We start from the raw sequence: 13,200 nt of genomic DNA, 5'->3' as shown, positions 1-13,200 counted from the left end.
CACCTGGAGTGTGTGCAATCCCGTGCGAAGATTGCAACCTGGTTTGCAAGATACTACCATTAGGCTTCCAACGTGAATCTCTATGCACAAGAGGTTTATAACAAGAAAAACTATATTACTTTCCATCGGTTCAAACTTCTCAAACACGTCTACCTGGAAGCTGCTGACATCACCTTCAGAGCGAACTGCGCCACTGAAACGGGAAATCCTTAAATCAGCTCCAAGCTCGTCAAGACCTAAATTCGATACATCTCAAGGGCGGTGGAAATCAGATAAAATCACTACTTCCCCCCTGAAAATCTGGGATTTCTGTCCCCATATCGAATATTTTTTTTTCTAAACCCTTCCGGGAGGCCTGGTCATGGACCGGGCCGCGGGGGCGTTGATCCCCGGAATAACCTCCAGGTAACCTCCAGGTTCCCTCGATAAGCTAAAGAATTGGCCAAAACCTCAGCAGTAAAATCCTTCTGCCAAACCATTTATTTTCCCCACAGTAGAACCAAGAATTCAACCCTGATCTTGGTGACCTTTGCCTTTTACTTAAGAGCAAACACCTGCATTAGTGAGGTTTAAGTTCTCGTGTATATTTGACCTTTCTTCCCTATCCCTTCACTACTGAAGAGGGTTATAGTTGGAGGTCGAAATATATAACTTACTTTGCCTTGTGTTATATTGTCTCAGTGAAGATTTACGTGTTATAATGCTCAATTATCCACACATATATATATATGTCGTGCCGAATAGGTAAAACTTGCGATTTTGGCTTAAATAGCAACTCTTTTCTTGCCGAATAAGGCAAGCGAAAATTTGTGTATGCAATTATTTCGCAAAAAACATTCTGAACCAAATGAAAAAAATATATTTCACTGTGTTTATAATTATATTTAGTTGGATAGGGTTAAATAAATTGCGCTTGTTATAATAAGGTCATGTAAGTTTTCTAAGGTTCTTTTGGTACAAAATTATTAATTTTTATATTAACATAAATGAAAACAATATATATCTTTAAACGTATAAGAGAAAATTCTAAAAAGGACTTAATTTTAAATGAGTTCCTGTTAATTGACCAGTTTTACGTATTCAGCACCACACACACACACACACACACACACACACACACACACACACACACACACACACACACACACACACACACACACACACACACACACACACACGGGGCCAGTAGCTCGGACTCGACCCCCGCAACCTCAACTAGGTGAGTACACACACACACTATTCTACCTTCATAATAGGAGAGACTTACCTACAAGGCACTTTTTTTTAGGTGTGCAGGAAAACCTATGCTTGGTCTGTTTTCAATGGCACAGGCACACACCTAGTGTTTATTTCTTCAGTAGTTAGGTTTGTACGTACACACGTACGGAGGTGTAGCAGTATACATATATGAATGTTCCGGTATGGTCTCGGACAGACAGATAATCCCCCCCCCCACACTACACACACAGGCTACACACACACACACACGCTACACACACACACACACGCTACACACACACACACACACGCTACACACACGACACACACACACACGCTACATACACACACACGCTACACACACACACACGATACACACACACACGCTACACACACACACACACACACACACACACACACACACACACACACACACACACACACACACACACACACACACACACACACACACACTGGAAGACTAGGCCTGCAACTGCCTCCTCGAATTTAACTCCGCCAAATGCAAAGTCATGAAGATCAGGGAGGGTCAAAGAAGACCGCAGACAGAGTACAGTCTAGGTGGCCAAAGAGTACAAACCTCACTCAAGAAAAAGGATCTTTGGGTGAGTATAATACCGAGCACATCTCCTGAGGCGCACATCAACCAGATAACTGCTGCAGCATATGGGCTCCTGGCAAACCTGAGAATAGCGTTCCGATACCTCAGTAAGGAATCGTTGAAGACTCTGTACACTGTGTATGTCAGGCCCATACTGAAGTATGCAGCACCAGTTTGGAACCCACTCTTGGTCAAGCACTTCAAGAAATTACAGAAAATGCAAAGGTTTGCAGCAAGACTAGTTCCAGAGCTATGGGGAATGTCATACGAAGAATGGTTAATGGAAATCGGCCTGACGACAGTGGAGGACAGTAGGGTTAGAGACATGATAACGACATACATACTGCGAGGAATTGACAAGATGGACAGAGTCAGGATGTTACAGAGAGGGGACACAGAAACAAGGGGTCACAGTTGGAAGTTGAAGGCTCAGATGAGTCAAAGGGATATTAGGAAGTATTTCTTCAGTCATAGAGTTGTCAGGAAATGGAATAATCTGACAACTGACGTAGTGGAAGCAGGATTCGTACATAGTTTTAAGAGGAGGTTTAATAAAGCTAGTAGCGATCAGTGAAGAGGCCGGGCCAGGAGCTGTGAATCGACCCCTGCAACCACGAATAGTTGAGTATACACACACACACACACACACACACACACACACACACACACACACACACACACACACACACACACCTACACACACTACACACACACTACACACACACTACACACACACTACACACACACTACACACACACTACACACACACTACACACACACACTACACACACACACTACACACACACACTACACACACACACTACACACACACACTACACACACACACTACACACACACACTACACACACACACCACACACACTACACACACACACTACACACACACACTACACACACACACTACACACACACTACACACACACTACACACACACTACACACACACACTACACACACACACTACACACACACACTACACACACACACACTACACACACACACACTACACACACACACTACACACACACACACACACACACACACACACACTACACACACACTACACACACACACACTACACACACACTTCACACACACTTCACACACACACTACACACACACTACACACACACTACACACACACTACACACACACACTACACACACACACTACACACACACACACACACTACACACACACTTCACACACACACTTCACACACACACTACACACACACACACTACACACTACACACACACACTACACACACACACACTACACACACACACACTACACTACACACACACTAGACACACATACTACACACACACACACACTAGACACACACACTACACACACACAAACTACTCACACACACTACACACACACACTACACACACACACTACACACACACACTACACACACTCACACACTACACACACACACACTACACACACACACACACACACACTACACACACTACACACACTACACACACTACACACACACACACACACACACACACACACACACACACACACACACACTACACACACTACACACACACACTACACACTACACACACTACACACTACACACACACACACTACACACACACATACTACACACACTACACACACTACACACACTACACACACTACACACACACTACACACACACTACACACACACACACACACACACACACACACACACACACACACACACACACACACACACACACACACACACACACACTACACACACACACTACACACACACACACACACACACACACTACACACACTACACACACTACACACACACACACACACACACACTACACACACTACACACACACACTACACACTACACACACTACACACACTACACACACACACTACACACTACACACACTACACACACTACACACACACATACTACACACACTACACACACTACACACTACACACACTACACACACACTACACACACACACACACACACACACACACACACACACACACACACACACACACACACACACTACACACACACACACAACACACACACACACACTACACACACACACACACACTACACACACACTACACACACACACTACACACACACACACACACACACACACACTACACACACACACTACACACACACTTCACACACAACACACACACACACACACACACACACACACACACACACACACACACACACACACACACACACACACAACACACACACACACACACACACACACGCGCACACACACTACACACTACACACACACACTACACACACACACACACACACACACACACACACACACACACACACAGGAGAAACAGCTAAGATAACATTTGCACTCACCAAGGTTTAACATGATAGGCAGGAACCTGTATGTAAATAACTTGGATATAAAACATTGTATCTTCCTGATAGGCTTCTGCCTCTCATTGACAAGTGTTCGCTACACTTCTTTTGGAACCAGATATGTATTTAGTATTGTAGCGGATGGGACTGGTGGATAAAGTGGATGTATGTGTGTGTGTGTGTGTGTGTGTGTGTGAGGGTAAGGTTGAGTGGTTGTATGGGCGTGGTGGTAGGTAAAATTGTGGATGAATGACATTCATATTTTCTCACTTCTATCTACGATTAGTGAATGCGTACAAACCATAACAATTAGCTTGGTTTTCTTGCTATATATATATATATATATATATATATATATATATATATATATATATATATATATATATATATATATATATATATATATATATATATATATATATATAATTATTGGCCAAGGAACGGCTTGTGAATGCGTCTGTCTACTCTGGTTCTTGGCACTGATGGATACTCTTGGGCATAACATTGGGTCTGGACTGCAGCTTCACCAGTAATACTTGGTGCAAAGTTCTTTTACTAACTGAGTTTCAGTATACATTCCAACTAAAGTTGTTACCGTCACTGCTAAAAAGTTGATAATCTATCACAACGGAGCTAAAAATATTACCAGTAGGTATTTTTGTCTCTGGCTGCAGTCCCTGTATTAATCTTGTTTAACTACACGTTTAGCACCAGTTCCAAAGTTTTACCGTGTGTGTACTGCAGTTTCACTATTAGTGTCTTCCTCTGACCTTCATAAGCCTCAGTTCGTGCATCACGTAAACAAAATAATCTGTTTGAACCGCATTTTCGACGCTATTTCCAAAATGAATCATTACGAACGCATTTTCAGCTTCCCAATGGCAAAAATATTATCCTTATGTTGCAACTGTACCCTCAGTGCCCAGGAGCTTTACTCTGACCAACGATGACGGAGGAGAGGCGATGGTCACATGAAAGTTGGAAGAGGTGTAGTAAGAAGGGGGTGTTGCGTCTCCTCCTTGAGAGTGTCTTGACGCTCGCTCTCTGTTTTCCCTTCTTGACCTCCCTGGTTCTCAGGTGGGTCCATGTCTCAGCATTCCTGGCACGGCAGTCACCACACTCACCACCTGCCACAGTAGCAGCCCCAGCAGCGCCGCCAGCAAGCCAGGCTGAGTCCTGATGCCGCCTACAGCCGTTGCTTGCCAAACGTTCCCCGCCCCGTTCGTCTGCATGGCTGCCGGGGTCTCTCCTGTCGAGGTAAATACAGTGTTAGTGCGCAGCGTTGTATGAAATGATAGCAGAAAACTAGTGTTAATTTACGCAGGACAACTCTTAAAAACATTGGTATGACAATACATAATATAAAATCATTAGTATTAATACTGGCAATTATTCTTGTAATGTAAAAGCGTTAAACCCGTAGAGATAATTCTACTAGTTGCTTTAAAGACTGACAAGACGGTCCTGAAAGCGTTGGTATTGACTTTTAGAAGATTAAGAATAATTGTCAGTGGAGGCAGAGAAGAATCTCTTGAAAATCCTGGTAAGAAGGTTCGGTAAGAAAAGGTTTGTCTGTTAAAACAGGTTTGGTTTGAAACCCTTAATGTGGGTTGGAGGATTGGCAGGATAATCACTGTTAATGCTAGTACGGGAACTGCTGGGGTCTCGCCAGTGTTGGAGAGTAGCTTGGTAAGATAGCGGTTCTTATAAGTATTGACTAAGTAACATGGAAGTGAATAAAAGTTTATAATAATGTAATTATATAATTATTTACTACAAGTACATGTACAAGGTATACAGACCATAGCTGACATCAGTGACATACTAGTATATAGAAAGCCGCTTGTTATGTACAGCATTTCCCACAAATTAGGTCAGTTTTGTCCCAGGATGCGACCCACACCAGTCCACTAACACCCAGGTACCCATATGACTGATGGGTGAACATAGACAACCAGTGTAAAGAAACACGCCCAATGTTTCTACTCGCGCTGGGAGTCGAACGCAGATCCTCGCTGTGTGAAGCGAGAGCTTTAGCGATCAGGCCACGGTGCATGAGTGTGTGGATTGAAGGGAATAAACTCTGGTCAGTGGTGGCAACCAGCCAGGCACTAAAGAATTTTATTCACATATTTTTTTCCATAATTCATAGAGTTAATGTTTATTTTAACATATGTTTATGAGTACTAGACTGTAAGGTGATAGGCGTATTAATTTAATTGAAGACTTATTGGAGTCTCGCTCATAAACTCGTTTAGATCTTGGACTCTGGTTAGAAACCGGGTCATATTGGGACTTGAGTAGCTCACTCATTTCCTCACCAACATCTTTGTAGGACCCCTCTCGTCTAAGTAGGGAGTCCAATATTGGATGTTGTTCTCAAATTAAATTTGGCATAAGAAAAGAACTGTTTTGGGTTTCTTTCAGTTTCATTTATGGCTTTTAGTTCTTCCCGAGTTTCTTGAGTCCTGTAAGATGTTCGATATTTGTTATTTCTCTGACCAGTGCCTCCCTTCGTATTACAGATATATTGGCCTCTTTTAGCCGCTCTGTTATTCTTCGTCTTTGCCTGTACAGGGTGCGCCTCTCTCTTTCTAGTTTACATCTTCTCTTAGTTTTCCTTAAAGGAATATGCCTTGACCATACTTCGAGTGCCACAGAGTTAATTTTTTCTAGACATGAGTGTGGATCCGTGTTGCCTAGGATATCTTCCCAGTTAATATCATTTAGGACCTGGTTGACTTGGTCCCACCTAATGTTTTTGTTATTAAAGTTGAATTTGAACATATATATATATACATATATATATATATATATATATATATATATATATATATATATATATATATATATATATATATATATATATATATACAAAACAACCACTCTGAAAGAATAGAGAAATTCCAAGCGCTTTCGTGACTACTCACATTATCAAGGAACTATGAAAGTGAAGCATCCAAGGAAGCTATATAAGGGGTCCGGCCAGCACCTCACTATCAGATCCCACTCTCATAGTTCCTTGATAATGTGAGTAGTCACGAAAGCGCTTGGAATTTCTCTATTCTTTCAGAGTGGTTGTTTTGCATATTTTGAAATCACCTGTTTACTGTGATCTTATTGCCTATATATATATATATATATATATATATATATATATATATATATATATATATATATATATATATATATATATATATATATAATGTGTGTGTGTGTCGTGCCGAATAGGTAAAATTAGTCAATTAGGAAAACCTATTTGAAATTAAGTCCTTTCTAAAATTTTCTCTTGTACGTTTAAAGATATATTTTTTCATTTACGTTAATGTAAAAATTAATAATTTTGTACCATAAGAACCTCAGAAAACTTACCTAATCTTATAACAAGCGCAATTTTATTTAGCCTAATTCAACTAAATATATTTAGATAAGTTTACAGTAATTTACTAATAAACAAACACAATGAAATACATTTTTTTTCGTTAGGTTCAGAATGATTTTTGCGAAATTACTAAATACACAATTTTTCGCTTGCCTTATTCGGCAAGAAGAACGTTGCTATTTAAGCCAAAATCGCAAGTTTTACATATTCGTCACGACATTTTATATATATGTATATATATATATATATATATATATATATATATATATATATATATATATATATATATATATATATATATATATATATATATATATAATGTACTCTGGATTATGGACTCTTCCCTCCCTCAGCAAAGTAATTTCATTCTTCGTCTAACAGAAGGGAGAAATGCGTGCGAAAGGACTATGAAGGAAGCTCTCTGATTAGATTTAACAGGTTTTATATTTATGTTCACTGTATATCTAGTTAGGTACAGGCCACTGGGAAAATCACGTCATCTGCTCTTCCATTCGCGTCGCCTCAATCGTGAATTCTTCGTACTGGTTGGGAAGTCGCTATTAGACTGCAAAAGTACTCTGATTCATTGGTAATGGAGTACGGTCCACGAGACACTCAGCCAGGCGAGTCTTTGTGGTTGTCAGGCTGGAGTGGGAGCTTTATCAAGGACGAGATTAAGCTATCACTTGAAGGAGAGGCTGTGATACAATGGTTCGTTTCTGTATCTCTGGTTCACTCTGAGCGTCCACGGGAAGCATTGTCAGTGCAGTGAACCACCGGACTCATGATCTCGACCTCAGCAGTTCGCTTTCGTCCACACCTGAGGGATCAGCATAGTTATCAACAATAACATTAACATTACGAATAAAGTTGTCCTTATGAATACTGATTGTGTGTAACAGTTAGAACTTATTACAAAGTTTAGTTGACTCACCGGCTTAATGAATGACCCTAAGCGCACGGGTTGAAAAAATTCTCTACACACACACACACACACACACACACACACACACTCAGGGGGCCATTATTCTACTTATGAAAGTATGATGGTCTTAACGGACGCCTCTGAGGAGACAAGAATCTCAGTCAGAAATAAAAATATACCTTACTGTCTTTATTTCTCACCAGGGAATGTTTGGGGTGTCTTGGTCTGTGTGGGGTGGTAGTGATGTTGGGGTGGTGGTGATGTTGGGGTGGTGGTAATGTTGGGGTGGTGGTAATGTTGGGGTGGTGGTGATGTTGGGGTGGTGGTGATGTTGGGGTGGTGGTAATGTTGGGGTGGTGGTGATGTTGGGGTGGTGGTGATGTTGGGGTGGTGGTGATGTTGGGGTGGTGGTAATGTTGGGGTGGTGGTAAAGGTGTTTGGGTGGTGTTGATGATGTTGGGGTGGTGGTAATGTTGGGGTGGTGGTAATGTTGGGGTGGTGGTGATGTTGGGGTGGTGGTGATGTTGGGGTGGTGGTGATGTTGGGGTGGTGATATTGGGGTGGTGGTGATGTTGGGGTGGTGGTGATGTTGGGGTGGTGGTGATGTTGGGGTGGTGGTCGTGACTGTTCATGTTGTGATGGTTCTGTTGTGACGTATCCTTTGTGGTTCTGTTGTGATATTTGATGTTTATGATGGGGGTTTGTGTAGTAATGTTTTGTGATTGTGATGTTTGATTATGTGTATCTGATGATGTTTGTATTGTGACGTTTATGTAGTGATTGTACTGTAATGTTTGTGTGGTAATGTTTGATTAGTGATTGTGAGATAAAGTTTTTGTGTTGTGTTGTTTGGATGGTAATGTTTCTGTGGTGATGTTTGGGTAATGTTTGTATAGTTGTGTATGTTTGGCAGTGTTTGTGTGATGTTTGGGTAATGTTTGTGTAGTTGTATATGTTTGGCAGTGTTTGTGCAGTTGGTTCGGTGATTATGTGCTGGTTTGGAATTTGGATTTTGTGTGTGTGTGTGTGTGTGTGTGTGTGTGTGTGTGTGTGTGTGTGTGTGTAAATGAGAAAGAAATAGGTAGACAAAGAGATGACGATGAACGTATAATGAAAGATTAATGTTAAACTGAGAATGAAATGAATGGAGGGAGATATAAGGACGGACAACAAATGAATTTTGACAATGCCCTGAAAATTTATTTTTGCTCTGTACTGAAAAAAAAGGGAAACAAATCAGGGTAAAACACAACCGATGTTTTTTTTAATGCGTACGATGCAGATATTGAGGTTAAAAACACGTAGGCACTGATCAAGACATTTACTCAGTCTTAATTACGATTGAGGCAGTCACTCATGGCGAAACGTTTCCTTAAACGTCTCGGTCAATGCACACCTATGTTTTTCTTCAGCTTGTCTATATCACCACACGAGTTTCACCAGATATTTTTAATTTTGCACTGATGGGGAGGCTGGAGGCAGTGGACACGTCGTGTCTGAAAACATTGAGGTGCGAAATGTTACGAAGAGATTAATGTATTATTGAATGTAAAGAGAGAAAGAGATTGAGGTGGAGAGAGCAGTGGAACCTAAGGTGTAATTCCAAGAGTGTTAATGAATTGTTGTGATTAAGTGAGAGTGTTGGCGAGGATTTTTTTTTCCGCTCTTGCCGTGATGCTCGACTTCTCTCCTAGAATTGATTTATAAATATCAGTGAATGAAAACTGAGACACTTGTGCAACATCTGGGTATCTTTATTCGCGAAACGTCTACAATAAAGATACCCAGATGTTGCACATGTCTCAGTTTTTATCTTGTCGGTATTGTATACCATTCTTGTACATAGAGTTTAGTGGATGCTGTGGTACTGGATGAGAGACACAAGTGCAGTCTGGCCCTATGTGAAGCATGTTTAGAATGTTTAGAATGTTTTAGAATGTTTTAGAATGTTTTTCTAGTACAGATCATAGTAGAATGATGAAGATTAACAAGAAACACTGCGGTTTGCCATTGAATTAAGAAATAAACGCTGTGATGAATGGTTTTGAAAACCGACAAGTTGAAGAATTGAAACACTTACGCAACATATGGGAATCTTTATTAGGGAAACGTTTCGCCAGACAGTGGCTTCATCAGTCCAATACAAAGGAAGGTATAATTAGAGGTGGAATTTGAGGTAATCAGTCCCTCAGCCTGGCCAGCTGGCCCAGTGGCTAACGCGTCGGTCTGGAGTTTTATGACTCTGACCGCGGGTTCTAACCCTGCCCGTAGTATGGTAGGTTTGTTTACTTCTGTAGAAGGTATAAATTGCAAACAACCAACTCTGAGTACATGTACTCAGACTAGATGTCAGTGAAGGGCTCTTTATCCAAGGAAATAAGTTTGAATCCACTTCCGTGGATCAGACTTCGTTACCTCCATTCCAATGTATACACTTTCCATTGCAATGTATTCCAATGTATACACCTTCCATTCCAATGTATACACCTTCCATTCCAATGTATATACCTTCCATTCCAATGTATACACGTGGTGTCATGTTACCACATTACGCAATATATACATGTGTTATTACAAGCCAGATACAAGTCTGGCAGTACTTACAACAAGCCAGATACAAGTCTGGCAGTACTTACAACAAGCCACATACAAGACTGACAGTACTTACAACAAGCCAGATACAAGTCTGGCAGTACTTACAACAAGCCAGATACAAGTCTGGCAGTACTTACAACAAGCTAGATACAAGTCTGACAGTACTTACAACAAGCCAGATACAAGACTGACAGTACTTACAACAAGCCAGATACAAGTCTGGCAACAGTTATAAATCGAACAATAGGTGTAATTTAAAGACTAATCCAGTTTAACACAGGAACAATCAGCTGAAGGAACCGATGCATAACTAATGAGGAAAATCTTTTCATAATTCATAAAGCGTAATGGTATGTTAATTAACTTTTCCCTCTTGCTCAGGCGAGCCAGGAAAACGGGAGAGAAAAATGCATTTATAAGTGGGAAGAGTCGTGAATTGAATTTTCCATATGACAGAATCATTTAAGATTTCTTATTTTTTTCTTTATCTCTCATCTCTCTCCTCCTCCTTCTCCTCTTGAGTACTTATCTCTCCTTCTCCTCCTCCTTCTCTTGAGTACTTACCGTTGAGGACGTGTACTCTGAGGGTAGTGGCAGCTGTGTTGGAAGGAGCACAGGAGTAGTTCCCAGTGTCGGAGGGTCGGGCGTCCTGTAGTAGAGAACAATATTGGTTATACCAGCCGACCCAGCAACTTACAATGTAAACAAACACATCGACGCTTGCCCAGCACCTGACCTGTAATTTGTTGGGTTTCTGTATATTTTGAATTTAAAATCATGGTTTTCCTGATTAATTAAGACATCTAAAAAAGGCAGCGAGTTATTTTGATCAGACTCGCCAGTAAAATTTGTGGAATGAGCGCAAACAAATTCACATATATAGATGGATAGACCCACTTTGAGATCTAAATAGAACAATAGAGCACTGGCTCTATATTTCTTCCTGTTATTTAGTCTCTTTCTAACTGATCTCCTGATTTATTTACATAAAGAGCCACACACCTGTGAGGTTATTCAGTGCGTGGTGTATTAGAGGCTCGATCCTCTGTTAGGTAATAAGAAGGAATTCTTATGTCACAGTCGGGATTCAAGTGAAAGATCTGCTGAAGAGGGTCTCAGAGATCGAAATATTCAACCTTGTCTTCATGGATTAGATCCGTTTATACTGATTAACAACACTGACTACTCATTATTACACAGACAGCGTTGCTCCCTCTCTCTCTCACACACACAAACATATGTATGTATATATATATATATATATATATATATATATATATATATATATATATATATACAGTAGTAGGTTGGTAGACAGCAACCACCCAGGGAAGTACTACCGTCCTGCCAGATGACTGTGAAACAAAAACCTGTAACTGTTTTGCATGATGGTAGGATTGCTGGTTTCTTTTTCTGTCTCATAAACACGCTAGATAACAGGGATATCTTGCTACTACTACTTACACTTTGGTCACACTTCACAGACACGCACATGCATATATATATATACATACATCTAGGTTTTTCTCCTTTTTCTAAATAGCTCTTGTTCTTTTTTATTTCTTCTATTGTCCATGGGGAAGTGGAAAAGAATCTTTCCTCCGTAAGCCATGCGTGTCGTATGAGGCGACTAAAATGCCGGGAGCAATGGGCTAGTAACCCCTTCTCCTGTATACAATTACTAAAAAAGAGAAGAAGAAAAACTTTATAAAACTGGGTTGCTTAAATGTGCGTGGATGTAGTGCGGATGACAAGAAACAGATGATTGCTGATGTTATGAATGAAAAGAAGTTGGATGTCCTGGCCCTAAGCGAAACAAAGCTGAAGGGGGTAGGAGAGTTTCAGTGGGGGGAAATAAATGGGATTAAATCTGGAGTATCTGAGAGAGTTAGAGCAAAGGAAGGAGTAGCAGTAATGTTAAATGATCAATTATGGAAGGAGAAAAGAGAATATGAATGTGTAAATTCAAGAATTATGTGGATTAAAGTAAAGGTTGGATGCGAGAAGTGGGTCATAATAAGCGTGTATGCACCTGGAGAAGAGAGGAATGC

General features: G+C 40.7%; 1 protein-coding gene across 1 annotated transcript in view; it reads right to left on the bottom strand.

Moving 5' to 3' along the window:
* Nucleotides 1-4,687: 4,687 nt before the first annotated feature.
* Nucleotides 4,688-13,200, bottom strand: part of LOC128702245 (limbic system-associated membrane protein-like) — a 562,372-nt gene continuing 553,859 nt past the window's right edge. Inside the window, exons 6-7 of the mRNA XM_070102873.1 lie at nt 11,714-11,798; nt 4,688-5,496 (exon numbers count right to left, since the gene is read on the bottom strand). Coding sequence (XP_069958974.1) covers nt 5,321-5,496; nt 11,714-11,798 — 261 coding nt within the window. The 3' untranslated portion in view covers nt 4,688-5,320. The remainder of the gene's footprint in view (nt 5,497-11,713; nt 11,799-13,200) is intronic.

Source organism: Cherax quadricarinatus, chromosome 83 (genome assembly GCF_038502225.1).
Source record: "Cherax quadricarinatus isolate ZL_2023a chromosome 83, ASM3850222v1, whole genome shotgun sequence".
Classification (NCBI taxonomy): domain Eukaryota; kingdom Metazoa; phylum Arthropoda; class Malacostraca; order Decapoda; family Parastacidae; genus Cherax; species Cherax quadricarinatus.
Note: the sequence above shows the minus strand (reverse complement) of the source record. Positions and strands in the feature narration are given on the sequence as shown.